Source organism: Macaca mulatta, chromosome 8, assembly GCF_049350105.2.
Source record: "Macaca mulatta isolate MMU2019108-1 chromosome 8, T2T-MMU8v2.0, whole genome shotgun sequence".
Classification (NCBI taxonomy): domain Eukaryota; kingdom Metazoa; phylum Chordata; class Mammalia; order Primates; family Cercopithecidae; genus Macaca; species Macaca mulatta.
Window position 1 is genome coordinate 11,652,732 of NC_133413.1, and position 19,130 is coordinate 11,671,861.

Consider the following 19,130-nt stretch of genomic DNA (forward strand, 5'->3'; position numbering starts at 1 on the left):
AAGACTCACACAAGAAGAAATAAATAACCTAATTAGTTTTAGACCTATTTAAAATTGAATCAAATAATAATAATAATAAAAAAATTATTAGGCCCAAATGGTTTCACTAGTGAATTCTATCAAACATTTAAGGAGAAATACAGTTGGCCCTATGTATCTGTGGGTTCTGCATTTATGGATTCAACCAACTACAGATTTAAAAAATAATAAAAATACAAATAAAAAATATAGTATAACAAAACTACTTATATAGCACTGACTTTGTATTAATTATTATAACTAATCTAAAGATGATTTAAAGTATATGGGAGGATGTGCCTCCATAGGTTATACTTTGTAACTTTTTTTTTTTTTTTTTTTTTTGAGACGGAGTCTCGGAGTCTCGCTCTGTTGCCCAGGCTGGAGTACAGTGGCCAGATCTCCACTCACTGCAAGCTCCGCCTCCCGGGTTTACGCCATTCTCCTGCCTCAGCCTCCCGAGTAGCTGGGACTACAGGCGCCCGCCACCTCGCCCGGCTAGTTTTTATTTTTTAGTAGAAACGGGGTTTCACCGTGTTAGCCAGGATGGTCTCGATCTCCTGACCTCCTGATCCGCCCGTCTCGGCCTCCCAAAGTGCTGGGATTACAGGCTTGAGCCACCGTGCCCGGCCACTATATAACTTTTTACAAGGGATTTGAACATCTGCATCTTCAGCGGGTCCTGGAACCAGTACCCCTGAGGACACCTAGGGCTGAATGTATTACTAACACATTACAGTCTCTTTCAGAAAATAAAAGGGGAAAACTAACTCATTCTATAAGGCCAGGTTTACCCTAATAAAAAAACTAGATAAAGATATTATAAGTAAAATACAGAACAGTATCTATGTATTTCTATGACAGAAATGTCCCATAGACTGCATCAATGTCAATATCCTGGCTGTGATGTTATATTACAGTTCTACAAGATGTTACCACTAGATGAAACTAGGGAAAGGGTACAAGGGACTTTTTTTTAAATTATTTCTTACAATTGCATGGGGACTTACAATTATGTCAAAATAAAAGTTTAATAAAACTCCTAAAGAATAGAGCTGGTAACCATTACAATAGCAAAGCATTAATGAATTCTAATGTCACACGTGCTACTTTAAGAAAGCAAATATTAACAGTAATGTATTATAAAGAACCATTTAAAATACCAATTTGGTTGTAGTTGAAGTTCTAATCCAAATTGCAATACAAATGCTACAGAGTTGCTATAATTTACTAAGGAAAATGACAGCTGCTCTCCATATACACTAACAAGTTATCATGCTTCACAAATATGTCACTTTTGATGAGTTAAAAGATCATGCTGGTTTTAATGATGTAAGCATGATGGCTTTAATTACACAAAAAGATTCATTGGAAGGACTTGAAGTACCAGAGTGTTGAGATTATCTAAACAGAAAGTTAGTTGTTGTTGTTGTTGTTTTTCCTTTTTTCTTGAGACAATGTCTCTTGTTCTGTCGCCCAGACTGGAGTGCAGTGGCACGATCTCGGTTCACTGTAACTTCTGCCTCCCGGGTTCAAGCAGTTCTCCAGCCTCAACCTCCTGAGTGGCTGGGATTACAGGCACCTGCCACCACGCCCAGCTAAATTTCGTATTTTTAGTAGAGACGGGGTTTCACCATATTGGCCAGGCTGGTCTTGAACTCCTGGCCTCAAGTGATCTGCCTGCCTTGGCCTCCCAAAGTGCTGGGATTACAGGCATGAGTCACAGCACCCAGCCCAGAAAGTTAATTTCTATTCCCTCCTACTCCATAAACAACATACCTCATTTTATTGCACTTTGCAGATACACATTTTTTACAAATTGAAGGTTTGTGGCAACCTTGCATCCAGCAAGTCTATTGGCACCATTTTTCCAACAGCATGTACTCACTTCGTTAGCATTTTTTCGCAATAAAGTATTTGTAATTAAGGTAGAACTTTTTTTAGACATAATGCTATTGCACACTATACAGTATGAACACAACTTTCAAATGCACTAGGAAACCAAAAAAAAAAAAAAAAGTGTGTTTCCCTTTATGGCAATATTTGCTTCTTTATAGTGGTCTGAAACCAAATCTGCACTATTTCTGAGGTATGCCTGTACACAGGTTACTGTCTATAACTAACTGAAGGTCTATTTACATTATTTGATCTGCCTCTTACCTATGAATAGCTCAAACATTTTAAATACTACATCTTTCCTTACAGAGTCTAGTTGTTTTAAGTTTCAAATGAATGTTCATCAACCCTAGTGACTAGAGAGCAAAGACTGAAGAAGATCATTTATGATATTCCCCATTATCTGCAGTTTCCCTTTCCGTGGTTTCAGTTACCCTCAGTCAACCAGTATGAAAATAGGTGAATACAGTACGATTAGATATTGTGAGACAGAGAGAGAGACGACATTGACATATCTCTCATTATAGTTTATCATTATAACTGTTTTATTATTGGTATTGTTGTTAATCTCTTACTGTGCCTAATTTAGGAATTAAACTTTATTAGAGGTATGTACATATAGGAAAAACCATAGTCTGCATAGGGTTCAGTACTATCTGTGGTTTCAGGTATCCACTGGGGTCTTAGAATGTATCCCCACAGATAAGGGAAGGTTACTATGCAAAGTTCAAAAGATCAAGTTATTACCAAATTAATCCATTTTGTTATAATAATATGATGATAAATCTTACTGGCAATATTAGGTAACTTTTTGTCTTTCAAAAGGAGGAATCTTTAATCTAAAAAAAGGGAACATTATATTAACAGACTAGATTCAAGCCCTGGAGTTTATATTTATGGGCCACTCTAATTTTATTTTTGTTTTGGGCCATACCATGTCCTTCCAAATGAACAAATAGCTAAAAAGTCTGATTCTGCACATATAGGAGTACTCATTGATCCTGGAGCCAAACTGCTTGAATTCAAATTCCTATTAATTCCCCTTGATGGTTCTGTGAACTTAGAAGTAACTTAACCTCTCCATCTGTAAAAATGAGATACTGCCCAAGGTAATTTATAGATTCAATGCCATCCCCATCAAGCTACCAATGAGTTTCTTCACAGAATTGGAAAAAACTGCTTTAAAGTTCATATGGAACCAATAAAGAGCCCGCATCTCCAAGACAATCCTAAGTCAAAAGAACAAAGCTGGAGGCATCACGCTACCTGACTTCAAACTATACTACAAGGCTACAGTAACCAAAACAGCATGGTACTGGTACCAAAACAGAGATATAGACCAATGGAACAGAACAGAGTCCTCAGAAATAATACCACACATCTACAGCCATCTGATCTTTGACAAACCTGAGAGAAACAAGAAATGGGGAAAGGATTCCCTATTTAATAAATGGTGCTGGGAAAATTGGCTAGCCATAAGTAGAAAGCTGAAACTGGATCCTTTCCTTACTCCTTATACGAAAATTAATTCAAGATGGATTAGAGACTTAAAAGTTAGACCTAATACCATAAAAATCCTAGAGGAAAACCTAGGTAGTACCATTCAGGACATAGGCATGGGCAAAGACTTCATGTCTAAAACACCGAAAGCAACGGCAGCAAAAGCCAAAATTGACAAATGGGATCTCATTAAATTAAAGAGCTTCTGCACAGCAAAAGAAACTACCATCAGAGTGAACAGGCAACCTACAGAATGGGAGAAAATTTTTGCAATCTACTCATCTGACAAAGGGCTAATATCCAGAACCTACAAAGAACTCAAACAAATTTACAAGAAAAAAACAAACAACCCCATCAAAAAGTGGGCAAAGGATATGAACAGACATTTCTCAAAAGAAGACATTCATACAGCCAACAGACACATGAAAAAATGCTCATCGTCACTGGCCATCAGAGAAATGCAAATCAAAACCACAATGAGATGCCATCTCACACCAGTTAGAATGGCGATCATTAAAAAGTCAGGAAACAACAGGTGCTGGAGAGGATGTGGAGAAATAGGAACACTTTTACACTGTTGGTGGGATTGTAAACTAGTTCAACCATTATGGAAAACAGTATGGCGATTCCTCAAAGATCTAGAACTAGATGTACCATATGACCCAGCCATCCCATTACTGGGTATATACCCAAAGGATTATAAATTATGCTGCTATAAAGACACATGCACACGTATGTTTATTGCAGCACTATTCACAATAGCAAAGACTTGGAATCAACCCAAATGTCCATCAGTGACAGATTGGATTAAGAAAATGTGGCACATATACACCATGGAATACTATGCAGCCATCAAAAAGGATGAGTTTGCGTCCTTTGTAGGGACATGGATGCAGCTGGAAACCATCATTCTTAGCAAACTATCACAAGAACAGAAAACCAAACACCGCATGTTCTCACTCATAGGTGGGAACTGAACAATAAGATCACTTGGACTCAGGAAGGGGAACATCACACACAGGGGCCTATCATGGGGAGGGGGTAGGGGGGAGGGATTGCATTGGGAGTTATACCTGATGTAAATGATGAGTTGATGGGTGCAGCACACCAACATGGCACAAGTATACATATGTAACAAACCTGCACGTTATGCACATGTACCCTACAACTTAAAGTATAATAATAATAAATAAATTTAAAAAAAAAAAAGTGAATGTATAAAAGTTGCTAAAAAAAAAAAAAAAAAAAAAAAAAAAAAAACAATATCTACCTCATAGCTTCATTGTAAGGATTCAACGCCCTTGAAACAGCACCTGGATCAAAGGAGGATTCAGGAGGTGTCAGCTATTATTATTGTCACTGTATTTTATGTAACACTAACTTCTTAAAAGAAAGTTTGGCTTGCTGCAAGAATCTAAAAATTCAATATGAACTATGAAACAAATACCTGCTGCTAATAAAAAAAAAGAAAAAAACTGGCTTAGCTGTTTCTTCATGGTGCAAACAACACTTGAAAATTGAAATTAATCTCTTATGTCAGATATAATCTTTTTAAAAAGGTATGAGTTTTATATTCTTCTCCTAAACTGTCTTCATATTTTAAAAATTTCAAAAAAGTCAACCACTTTTAATAACAAACTTTAAATTTTCCTACTCATGCCCAAAATTATACAAGATTAAACTATTAAGTTTCTTAGTCAAGAAATTAACATTTTAACATATATTTAAAATGAGTATTCACATTGTTTTGTTTCAGCAGTAACACCTTTTAACTTCCTTTGCTATAATACTAAAGGCAATGTTTTAAAATCAGAAATTCATCTTAATAATTTCCCCAATAAAATTCAGATAGATAAATATACAACTTTTCTCAATAAGGTAAGGTTTATTTCTGCTTACAGTTTATTTTTTAGGATGCAGTCTGTATAATTAGACTTTCTAATACCTGATAAGTAATTCTTTAAGTTCAGATTAACAGCAGGAGAAAAGTAATCATATAGTCTGACAGTAAAACATGTACTACATATGGTATGCAATATGCCAGGCTATAGTATAGCTAATGCGCAAAACCGCATACTAACACAACAATGGCCAAAAGAAAAAAACAAAAATAAGCCTGTAATCCCAGCACTTAGGGAGGCTGAGGTGGGTGGATCACCTGAGGTCAGGAGTTCGAGACCAGCCTGACCAACGTGGTGAAACCCCGTCTCTACTAAAAATACAAAATTAGCTGGGCATGGTGGCGCATGCCTGTAATCCAAGCTACTTGGGAGACTGAGAGGCAGGAGAATCGCTTGAACCCAGGAGGTGGAGGTTGCGGTGAGCCGAGATTACACCATTGTACTCCAGCCTGGGCCACAAAAGCAAAACTCCATCTCAAAAAAAAAAAAAAAAAAAAAAAAAAAAAGCAAACATAAGGCCTCGGTTTGACATCTGGATGTCTGATGTGACAGCTGCAAGTTCTCAATCATAAGAGCCATCTGAGAAATCTGTTGATAAAAAAACTCAGTAAACCTCATCCGTCTTACCAATTAAAACATTTTAAAAATGCACTTATGTTTTAGAAATGTATATAACTATATGCAATTCAAAACTACTTTTAGGAAGCTAAAAATTTATTAAAACTATTGGCATAAAATGTCAAATAAGTAATGGTTAATGAATATTTATATGACCTGGAAAATATGCTGCCCCCAATTACCAGTAATCGGACCTTAGACATTTATTTCATTGATCATTTTATGTGTTCTTCTAAGTCCTGGGCATAAAGAAGTAATCAAGAGAGACAAAAGTCCGAACCCTTGTGATGCTGTCATTCTACTGGGACAAACATCACCACCACAATGCAATGCCAGATACCAATAACTCCATGAAGGAAACCAAGTAGGCTAATGGCACCAGGGACAAGAAGCCTTCTCCGAGGAGTAGACATTTGAACTAGAGATTTAACTGATGAACTGGGGAAGCGTTCCAGTTTCAGTAAATAGCTTACGTTAGTCCAGACACAGAATAAGGGGTCATCTGTTTGAGGGGCAGCAAGCAACCAGCTGTAGCTGAAGCAAAGAGACCAAGAGAGAATACAGTAGAAGACAAGATCAGAGAAATACAAGGCAGGAGCCAAATCCCGACAGGCCACGGTTAAAGAATCTGAATTTTATTCAGCAGCTATGGGAATATACTAAAGAATTTTCTGATTAGAAAATAGAGCTGATTTATGCTTTAGTAAGACCATTCTAGCTGCAGTGAGGAGAACTGAGTGGAGTTTAAGTAGTGGCAGAGAGATCCATTATGAGGTTACCGCTGTCATGAAACAGAGGATGAAGGTATGGCCCAGGGTTGTGAGGATGGTGAGAAATGGTCAGATTGGGGATTTGAAAGTATGGTAGACCTGAATTACTGATAGGTTGGATACAAAGTGTGAGGCAAAGAAAGGAGTACCAGCCCGGCACGGTGGCTCACACCTGTAATCCCAGCACTTTGGGAGGCCCAGGCGGGTGGATCACAAGGTCAGGAGATCAAGACCATCCTGGCCAACATGGTGAAACTCCATCTCTACTAAAAATACAAAAATTAGCTGGGCATGGTGGCGCCTGCCTATAGTCCCAGCTACCTGGGAAGCTGAGGCCGGAGAATCGCTTAAACCCGGGAGGCAGAGGCTGCAGTGAGCCAAGATAGCGCCACTGCACTCCAACCTGGCGACAAAGCGAGACCCCGTCTCAAAAAAAAAAAAGGAAGGAGTTCCAAATTTTCGGCAAAATCTAGTAGTCAAAACTAGGTGGTCAGGGCACAGATCACTTAAGTCCTCACTGGTTATGCTAAAGATGTTGGTCTTATCTGAAGGGCAGTAGGAGGCACTCAGTAGAAAAAAAAAAAAAGCAAAGGATTTCAGATTTTGCTGACTCACTAAGCCAGTCTCAGCAAGAACACACCAGATACCTTAATATTGCCTGGTGGCCTGAGCCACAGCTGATTCCTTCTAGAGAAACTGGAGGCTACGGATCAATCATAGATTTGGATTTCCTCAGAAGTGCAATGAATCCAGGTTAAAGCTAATTTATTCTTGAGACACCTGAATGCAAATATATCCTCCTTCCCATTCCCTTAACCCTAAATATACTAGGAAAATACTAGGATCATCAACTATCTTAGCAACCCTGTGACCATCTAAACTCACTCACTTTACTTCCCCATCATCCTTGGTCCTGTCAACGATAAACATTCCTTTGGTCATCTATCCTTTTCCAAACTCTCGGTCTCAATCTGTTCTTACCTCTTTTTTTGATTCAACTTTCCACTGCTCCCTCTATCCTTTCCACTCTGCCCAGACTCTCCTTTACATGATTAACAAAGACCCTACTCTCTAGTCCTCTTCAACAGACACTCCCTTTGTCAGCCACCTTTAACTTAAATGTGGCTCTCCCATAATACCACAAGCAGTGCAGCCTTTTTAAAAAGGAAAGCTCTTTATTTTCCAAACCTTCCTTATTTCAAAGTCAAGCATAGCGGTATCTACCATGTCCATGGATGCTAAGACTGAATCTGGTGAAGCACACTTCCAATAGAATGATTAAATGACTCTAAATTCACAAGGAAGAATAAAGACTGAAAACAACATACCTAAATGTGAAACACTAGGGAATTCACTCAAAAAACTAAAATATACTCATAGAAGGGTACTATGAAGTTGTTATAAACTGAGGTTGTAGAAAAACACTTAATGCCTTTGGGAACATTCATGTAACTAAATTTGAAAAATATATATTATTAAGCAGTTATAACACATTAGGCTGATTTGATTAAAGAGAAATAAGAGTGTGGGATACTCACAGAAGAGAAGATTTTATAAATAAAGTACACCAAAATGTTATCTCTAAGTAGCAAAATTACAAATGATTTTTCTTTTTCATCCTTTTCCTGCTTCTCTCAATTTCCAAATGAATGTATTTCTTTTACAATCAGAAAAAAAAGGGCCAAAAGTATGTTACTTTAAAAAATTTATAATCAAAACACACAAAAACTGCTCTTCAATAACATTTACATAGGTTGTTTTTGACTTTTCATACCCTTGTTTAAAACAAAAAAATCAACAAACAAAAAACCTAAATACCTCCAAGTCCTTCAGTTTATTGACCAGAACTTCAGTCATTAGCAGAAAAACAAAAGAAAGCCGTCAAGATTTCTTCTAAGCCTATCATTCCCTTACTCAATAATTCAGCAAAGAGGATGATGAGACACTCTGAGTAAGTCTTCTTATTTAAATACCCAAGTGTACTCTCCAAAACCAATGGCTACATGCTAGGGTCCCTTAATTGCAAAATGAAGGGTACACTGTTGCTTTGTATAGTTTTATAAAAAAAAAAAATGCATTCTTATGCATAAGAGGGTATTAGTCACATATTTTTAAATGTTCTATAAAAAGAGACTGTCAGGCAGACGGATCACCTGAGGTCAGGAGTTCGAGACCAGCCTGGCCAACATGGTGAAACCCCATCTCTACTAAAAATACAAAAATTAGCCAGGCATGGTGGCACACGCCTGTAATCCCAGCTACCTGGGAGGCTGAGGCAGAAGAATTGCTTGAAACCAGGAGGCGGAGGTTGCAGTGAGATGAGATTGTGCCACTGAATTCCAGCCTGGGCGACAGAGCAAAACTCCATCTCAAAAAAAAAAAAAAAAAAGAGAGAGAGAGATTGTCACTTTGTTAACTGCCTTTAAGGAAAACACATAAATACTTATACACAGTTTAGGCTAATGCACAAAAGTAGTAACATAAAAAGATGAGATATTGGAAAGAGATTTTCAGCAGTAAATTCCTAAAGAAAAAATTTTTAAGAATGAAAACTTCACTCTCAAGGTAAGTAAGGGTACTACAATTACATCTGGCATAAAAATAAAGAATGACATGTTACTCCGAATGATCTCTAATAACTCTAAGGCATTCCTTTCAAAAGATATCCTTTAAAAAAATTAATGTTTAATCTTTTAAATTTAGCTTTGGAAATAATTCTTTCACCATAATTCCACTGGAAAGAATTGCTTATTAGAGAACCTGTATGGTATGAAAAACATTTTGGGATACATTTCACCTAAGTGTTATTTCACTGCATTACATAACATGAATGTAGAAATAGAACTGGTTTATATTTCAACAAAATTAACCATATTACTAGACTTTTCCTTTTAAATCACATCTGAAAAGCTGTATATCATTTCCAAAAAAGTAGATATTCTTGAAACAAATAATTAACAAAATCAGTATTATGACCAAGACTTTCATATCTTCCTATCCAAGCAAAGTACAGTGTTAGATGGCTTTCAAATCAATTTTAGTAGATGTGATACTGTCCTCCAGGAATCTTGTGTCTCCATGAGTGATTGTCCCAAAGCGCTTTCCGAAACTAACAACATGCAATACAGTTTCCCCTGAAATTCATTACAAATTAGGAGAGAGTTTCTTGTTAATAACTTATATTAAATGTTGCCTTTTTAAAAAGTGAAAGTAGATCTAAAAGCATTGTCATATTAAATGTATCTAACAAATGGACAAAGCAGGTGTTGAGAGTTGGAGAGAAGGAAAGGTCAGAGGGAGGACATTTAGACATAGAGAGAGTCTTGCTCAGCATTTATAATCTCCCCCTGTTTCTATGCACTGTATTTCTCCTTTGGTCACAGACCACTCTAAAGCTGTTATTGTTGCCCAGGGCTTTGTTAAGAGACTGAAAAGCTGTAGAATCTGAGCAGGCCCGAGGCTATGTATTTTAATTTCATTACTTAAAATTGTATATTTATACTTAAATTTCTTATCTACACTAATTTAAGTAGGTTTATTACTGTAGTGTATGTTACTGTTATTCAGCAACTAAATACACTAATCTTTGATTAATTGAGAAAAATCATATTACTCTGAGCAATAATTATATTAATTTTAGCACAGTGCAAAGTTGTTTTTCTATGCAGAGCAATTAAGCAAAATTCCATAGATTTTCAAAGCTTTCTGTACATAAACATTTTCCCTTCACCTCAGTATTTTTAATAAATTTTCACACCATGAACTCTAAACTTAAACAAGAACAAAAAACGTATTTTCTTCAACCATGGGCAAATTTAAAAGGTAGTTAAAAGTCATTTACTTTCACAGAGCCTAAAACAATACTGTTAGCACAGCAGTGACAGAGGCTCATTACAAAGGTCAGTTAAGTAAAAGAGGGCAAAGGCAGCAGGACTCAGATGCTAAGAATAAAAACTAAAATAGATCCAATGCAGCATTTTGAGAATGAAGATCAATGAAAACACTTAGAGCACTATTTTCTATATTGTTATGAGAGATCTTTTCCATTCTAGCATTTCCTCTTTGCTGGTTCTTGGCCTTTGCTTTAATAAAACTAATACTTAAGCCACAAATTTGCATTATCTGAAGCAAAAAGATAATAAATGCCTCAGTTAAAAACAACTTAGCTATCATGGTGAAAGTGAAAACACATGATTCAAGTATAAACGGGGTGGCGAGGGAGGGGCAGCGCATATTTTCTTTAACTATCGATCCAAGGAATAAGGCAGCAGGTTGCCTTTCCAATCAAAACTCCTTTTATAGTCATATAAATGCCCTTGCTTGCTCAACAGTAAAGGTCTTAAACAACTGAGAGGATGAGGTACAGAAAAATTACGATATAAACCATAAAAAGGACTAAAATATGAGTAAAAGATGTTATGATTTAATGCTATCATTCTAAGCAGACCAACAATCTTACTGCTTATGCTATGACAGCATACCAATTAATGAGACAGATAGCAAATCAATATTAAAGTAGTAGATAACGGCAGATATATTTGCTTAGTTTCATCAGTGAAAAGAAAAATTGAGCATAACAAGATTTTATAAAATCAAGTAAGGAGTTACACAGATATACTCATTCGGTAGCTCTCTGTGTTCTTACCTGTAAGGACAGCTTTGGCTGAAGGATCTGCCAGGTCCAGGGCTGATTTCCCATCAGTGTTCCGAATGTTTGGATCAGCTCCGTGCTGCAGCAGCACTGTGCAGGGAAAGCAGAAACAATATCTTACCTCTGGGATACAGAGATTATTTACTGGTAAGTGTCGTCTCGGCATGGTGTAGGCATAAACATACATTGCACAATTTTTTTCTCTTTCAAGAAAAAAAAAAAAAAGAAAAAAAGCACTGCAGCAAAAGAGCCTCTCCAGAGTAAAATGAAGTTGGCAACTTATGGCACAGTATTATCACATGACTTAACATCATAAACACGAAACTAGAAAAATCTTGCAATGTAGAGTTTTGGTTTGCCTCCTTCAAGCAGCAGTATGGGAAGCTATGTGCTCGCTGGCTCACGCTGTGAAATATGCTAACTGTGAACCTGCCCTCTCTTTACTACCACTGTGGCTGCTTGTTGCTGCCGCTGCCTTACTGCTGAATTTCCAAACGCTTCCTCTCCTCAGAATAGTTATAATACTGTGCAAGCCTTTTAGTGGCTCACCACTTGCACATGAAACTCACCATAACATACTGACTTGCTTCCAGAAGTTTAACAGACATAGTAATGCGTGTAACCCTGGTCCCCTGGAGTGGAACTGCAAAAAGGAACTGCCTCCTATACTAACTCTTTCCATCAAAAATGTTTAGAAACAGAAACTCAATCACTATAATATATCCTAAGGCATGAATGTAATGCCTGCCATATTGGGTAAAAAGTAGCTACTGGGAATTGTTAAATATGGAGGTTCCTACAAAAGAGAAAATCACTGTTTAAGTAAAATCCAGATATATTAATCCAAAACATTTATCAGCCACATCTGGTATGTGGTGTGTATACGTATGGAAGGTGGAGAGGGCATGAGAGGAGGAGACTGTTGCTGTAATTCTACCCAAACAATGATTAAATAAATGAATGTATTAAAAAGTTGTTCCAGTAAGTAAAATTCAATTGTAAGTTATGAGCCACTACCGTTGATGAGTCCCAAATTTTCATTCATTCATGACAGTTCCATGCTAAAGCACACACATTCTTTAGCAATCTTTGGAAGGTAATACTCATACATTACCAAGCAATAAGTCCTTCTGTTTACAAAGCTCTTCCTTTTCCTTGAAGGCATTAGCCATAAAATCAATGGCTTTGTTATAATGGACAAACAACAGCCTTATCCAGAACCAGGACACAACTGCTAGGAAGGTGAGCCTGTGCATCTCAGACATTACATCTTGGGGAGTTTCAGACTGGGGACAATAAAAACCGGCTATGGCTTGAGAAGATGCAGTGAGATCTTACAAAGACTTTCTGTATTATTTTCTATGCAAATGCAAACAATGAACATAATTGTGTTTAGATGTTTATAAACTGATTCAAGAGTCAGTAGAATAAAACAGCGAGTGCCACAATATCAAAGTGTACTCTTTCATCACAATGGATATAGCTATTTAACAACATTTTTTTTTAATTCCAGGAAGAAATTCTAATGTGAAGATTTGGCTTATAAAGGGTCTTTATAATAAAGCAGACTCAAGTATCAAATGCAAGCTGATAACTATATCTTTATTTAGTTGCTGAGTGATCACATGCAAAAGGGAAGAAAACAGAAGAAATAATAGCTACTATGAAAAGCAGAGTTTAACGGCATACTTCAGGAACTTCAGAACCTGCTTTAAACAAGAAGTAAAGGAATATTTTTATCTGAGTTTGACAATTGTATGATGGGAGCTTTCATTTTACAGTTTTATTGAGTGCTAGAAGTAAAATAGTGGAAGTCTCACTGTTTCTCCAAAGTCTCCTAAAACCTCAATCCTTCTTTTTATAACCAGTATTTTAACTATCATATCTTGCCTATTTTGCAACAGAAATCTGTCATTACAGTTTAGTTGTAGTTTTGTTGTACTTTAGGTGACATTAAAATAAGTAAACATTTACTTGAAATAGATGTTTTCTAAATATGTTTAAGTCATGCCTATCTCTTTAATTAGACCTGAACACAGACACATCTATAGCGAAGTAATGCAGCAACAGGAAAGAAGCAGCTGAATTTTCTAAACTAGATGCTGATGATAAAATTCACATCAGAAAATAGTTAACCATATTTAATTCATCACATATGAATTAAAAATTTAAAACTCAGTAAAGTTAAGACTTTTAGGATAAGTAAGGTATCTAACCCCTCATTAGATCAGCAGGGGTCTAAACTTACCCAACTTTCATAAGAGGTTACAAGATTGCCAAGAGGACTGAATCAGAACATAAAGTGGTATGCAAAGGTGCTGGGCAGGGAGTTTGACAATCCCCATCAGCTCACCATAATATTTAAAGCACATTTTAAAATGTGTACTCTTAACTCTACCAGTGACGACTAATTCCATGCTTTGCTCTAGGGCAGGGGTCAGCTAACTTTTTCTGTAGTAGGCCTGATAGTAAATATTTTAGTCTTTATGGACTATTTGGTCTCTGTCTCAACTATAGCTGACCCTTGAATAATACAAGTTTGAACTGCATGAGTCCACATATATGCAGACTTTTTTCAGTCTGAAAAAGTTACACTGAGTGTACCTGTCTCTGCCACCCCTGAGATAGCAAGAACAACCACTCCTCATCCTCCTTCTCAGCCTACTCAGTGTGAAGATGATGACGAAGATCTTTATGGAGATCCACTTCCACTTAATGAATAGCAAACACATTTTCTCTGCCTTGTGATTTTCTTAAAAATGTTTTCTTTTCTCTAGCTTGCTTTACTGTAAGAATACAACATATAATACATATAACATAGCAAATATGTGTTAATTGACTGTTTATGTTATCAATAAGGCTTCTGGTCAATAGTAGGCTATTAGTTTTGCGGGAGAAAGTTACATTCGAATTTTAAACTGCACGTTGTTCAATAGTCCTAACCCCTGCATTGTTCAAGGGTCCTCATCCTCCCTCGACTTTACCATTATAGTGCGAAAGCAGCCACAGATTAATATTTAAATCAATAAGCATGGCTGCATTCCAATAAAATTTAAATGAATAAGCATGGCTACCTTCCAATAAAATCTTACTTAAGGACTTTGAAACTTAAATCTTATATAATTTATAAAATATTATTCTTCTTTTGATTAAAAAAATTAAAAAACATATAAACAATTCTTACCTTGCAAGCCATACAAGAGATAGGCTGGGTTTGGCCTATGGACCACATTTGCTGAACCCTGACCTTGGGCAGCACTATAAATGTGGTCTATGCTATACAAAGCATATTATACAAAGTTCCATTCCCAGGTCTATGCTATACAAAGCATATTATACAAAATTCCATTCCCAGAACTGTTTATAATCCATCTACAATGAGATAAGAACAGAAACTGAAGGTATTTAGAAGTATGTCTGTTGTTTCAAAATTACCTTCTCCGGTACTTCTTTTTATTTATATTTTACAAAATTATTGGTCTGTCATGCATTGGGGAAAAAAGAAAACCCATCTACCACGGACAATTTGAGAAGCACTGAGCCAGGGCACACAAGAAATTCTGTGGGCCTCAGTTCTCACGACTTTTAAAATAAAGGGGCTAAACTTGATAAGGTGATCTCTACATATTTTAGGAGCAGTGTCAAATCTCTGATAATGCTTTTAAAGTTATAGCCAAAGACTTGAAGCATTAAGATCTAAAATCTTCAAAAAGTAAAAATAAAAAAAGAGCTGCTTCAAATAGAATCTCTTATTCTCCCACCCTCTGAATCAAAATGGAAAAAATAATAATAGAAAGGTTTTCATTTATCTTAACTCTTTAAAAAGAACAAACAAAACTAAAAGTTGAGACCAGCAGCACTGAAAGTTGTCAGATACATTCTTAAATGTCCCAAACTATAATATTCCCCAAGCAATTTCTCAAATAGAATTTCTTTCTAAAGTGCCTTCAAATCTGATCCTTCACACTGTTCTCTATGGGGATTTATGTGGGACTATTTCCTAATACCAGAAGAATGGCACATACATGAGGCAAAGGTAACAACAGCTTTCAAGAATGCCACACTGTACTCAAAGTGGTGGCATCTAAGACTCAATTCTGGATGCTTCAAAATTTGTTTTCAACACTCTGAGCCATCAAAGAGAATAAAAAAACGTGACCATTAACACAAAACAAAATTAGAAATTCATCTTCATCAGTATGCATTGATAGCACACTAATATAAAACAGATTTTTCTTAAAAAGTAGCACATTACTTGATGATATAGTGTCATATTATTTTTAAAAAGTAGCACAAATACCTGAAGCAAAGTTCCCAAAATACACCAACAATGTACAAAGTAAGGTCTGAAAGAAAAAGAAGGAAACTAAAATCTGAGTAGCATTCAGTACATAAATTCAAGGGCGCTATGGCCATTCACAAGGCCCCTATACTATCTTTAACCACTGGGACATTATCAAACCTCAAATTCCAGAGAGCAGGTGGTTTCTAATTGCTTTACAAATGCATCTCACTCTATTTATCTCCTTTCCAGGTAAGAGGGGCGGAGAAAATGTAGCAGCTGGCATAGCAAGACGGTTAAAACTAAGGTAGGGTCACAAAATTCAAACACCATTTTCAAATGAGCTATGGCAAGGAGGACACACGATTTTCCCATTTCTGGTACAGGCATTTAGCCACGGGGAGCCAAATTCAGCATGTATTATTTTAGCTATGTTGTTTAATTTCATCCTTTAAAACTATTAAAGTTAAGCATTTGCATAATTTTAATTATTGCAAATAAAAACAAAATATTTCTACATTCATACAAAGACTCATTCTGTTAAATTCCTAGAAAATTATAAAGTGCTATTATAATAAATTATGTTCAACTGCAGGCATTATTAACCGATTTTAAAAGACAGAAGACATAGGGACAATGTGAATTTTCCAAGCTAAAAATGTAGCAAGCTTTTTAGAGTAAATTATCAAAAGATGTTTTACTAAGTTTTTACTCTAAAATTATCAGCATCTAACTCTTTAAGAGTACACAGATATACATTTATTAAATTGAGTTTCAAAAATGGAATTACATAAAGGACCAAGTTCCTTGAATTTTTTTAAGCAAAGAAAATTTTTAATTTTATAGAAAAATATCAAAGGACTAAATTTTAACTATAGTATAGCCTTCAATGTATAAGACTCTTTACCAATACACATGAGCTTTAAGAGGTAAACTATTTTTATAAACTGGAATATATGATAGATCCTTGTGTTTATGCACACTCAATTTCTTCTACACAAACATGTATATTAAAATGGTATAATATTATATAATGACATAAGATATGCCATTATATTATACAGTATACATAGCATATATAGTATGCTACAGCATATATTATACAGTAATAATACAGTATATATTTATACATTATAGATTTTTTGAAAACTTATCTTTTCATCCAAAATACACGTTACTTATTATAGCATAAAAGTAGTCAAGCTAATGTATTTTATTTTTCAAACTATCTGAAATTGATTTACCACTAACGGTAAATATGAAAACTCAAGGCCGGGCATGGTGGCTCACGCCTGTAATCCCAGCACTTTGGGAGGCTGAGGTGGGAGGATCACGAGGTCAGGAGATCCAGACCATCCTGGCTAACAAGGTGAAACCCCATCTCTACTAAAAACACAAAAAATTAACCGGGCATGGCGGCGGGTGCCTGTAGTCCCAGCTACTCGGGAGGCTGAGGCAGGAGAATGGTGTGACCCTGGGAGGTGGAGCCTGTAGTGAGCCGAGATTGCGCCACTGCACTCCAGCCTGGGCAACAGAGCGAGACTCCGTCTCAAAAAAAAAAAAAAAAGGAAAAAAAAAAGAAAATTAAGTAACCAGTGCTATCCCATATAGAATGGCTCACTGAATTTAAATTAGAATTTAAATGGCACAATTTTCTGTTTCCAGTAATGGCAGAGTAGCTTATTTAAATCATCCCTTAGGCTGTAAACAATGAACAGAACTAGATTTGAAACCAAAACAAAAACACAACTTCTAAAATCATCTATGAGCTAACAAGACAGTTCAAGAATTACCAGCTGAAAGCTGAAAAGCAAAGGACATCCAGAGGGCAAACATGTATGGAAGCTGTCATTGTTCTGAAGGCAATTATTGATCAAGAAAAATAAAATATGTCATTTCAATGTCTCATGGAATAAGGGGAAGAGCAATAAAAGCCCAGAGCCCCCCCAAAAGTAAGGACTATAATGAGACTGTTCCCCACGAAACAAGGGTGATACCTCAGGATGAGGACAAAGTGGATGTGAACTGGTCCTAGTACAGAATTATAGCTCTGGTTGGAAACTTTGTGTGCCTAGGGTATCTCAAGCCTTGAATTAAGGCTTGATTTAAGGTGGTCCCAGATTGGCAGTAACTCCTATAAATAAATAGTTGGTAAAATGTCCAGTGTATAGCCAAGATAATGAGGCACATAAATAACCTAAAATGCAAAAGCTACAACTAGCAAAAATAGACAACTCAAGAACAGACCCATAAAAACTTCAGGTATCAGAGGTACAAGACATGTATTACAAAAAGAACCATGCTTATTGCGTTTACTAAAAGACAAGCTGAAAGATCTAAAAAAGACGAAACTATAAAAAATAATAAGGCAAATTTATAAAAGAATTAAACAGAATTTTTAGAAATAAAAATATAACAATAAAAATTTTAAACGAAACTTTAGTTTCCAGCCATAATGGAATAACTGCTATCAGACTAGCTTTCCCTCTCTGACATAAACATTATGAAACTGGACAAAATAGATGAAGCAACTCTTTGCAGGCAGTAACCAGCTGCAGTTGTAAACTGTGATCCCTGAAAGAAGAGAAACTCGCAAGATGGGTACCATAATCACCCAACTCTCTGCCTAAAACAATTTGCCCACCACATAAACACAACAGGAGTCAAAGCAGAACATGGTGGTTACACTGAACTGAGAAGAGAGAAATCCAAACTCAGGGCAGAAGAATTGGCTGGAATCTGTAGGATGGGAAACTAGAGAAGAGGGATCTGTGCAGATAGCAGGCCCCAGATGTCTGTGAAGGAGTCTCCAGGGATCACATGGCTGAGGTGGGCTGTACCTGTGCAGGACAAAACCCCTGAGGCTTATCTGGTAATAGCTGCTAAGGACTGAGAGCACAACAGAGTGAGCAGAGGGCGCAAGGTGCTAGAGAAAGAGCAGTGCTGAAAGAAATTGGAATTCTGGCCTTGAGAAAGTAAAGAGAACCTAAAACCACCTTGTTAACACACCTGGTGCACCTTAGCACCAGTGTTAGTTATGAATAAGCACCATGACCTAGAACAGAGAGCAGAGGGTCTACAAGGTCAAAACTATTTTTATAATAACATTAAGATATTATTCCCTTGTTTCATTTTATTAACATTTGCACTGATGGTACAAAAGCAACAGAGGATAAAACTACTGATAACACAAGCTGAGCATGGTGGCTCATGCCTATAGTTGCAGTACTTTGGGAGGCTGAGGTGGAAGAATTGCTTGAGCTAGGAGTTTAAGACCAGCCTGGGCAACATAGGGAGACCTGGTCTTTTCAAAAAGTAAACAAATGAGCCTGGCATGGTGGCACGCACCTGTGGCTCCAGCTCTTCGTGGGGCTGAAGTGAGAGGATGGTTTGAGCCTCAGGAGGTGAAGGCTACAGTGAGCCATGATCACACCACTGCATTCCAACTTGGATGACAATGTGAAACCCTGTCTTACAAAACTAAAATAACACAA

At 36.5% G+C, this 19,130-nt stretch overlaps 1 protein-coding gene across 2 annotated transcripts in view; it reads right to left on the reverse strand.

Annotated features, from left to right (window-relative positions):
- Positions 1-19,130, reverse strand: part of TNKS (tankyrase) — a 227,584-nt gene that overhangs the window by 154,143 nt on the left and 54,311 nt on the right. The window contains exon 3 of one of the 2 annotated variants that reach the window (XM_077942368.1): positions 11,312-11,444. In XM_077942368.1, the coding sequence (XP_077798494.1) occupies positions 11,312-11,444 (133 nt within the window). 2 annotated transcript variants of the gene reach the window in all.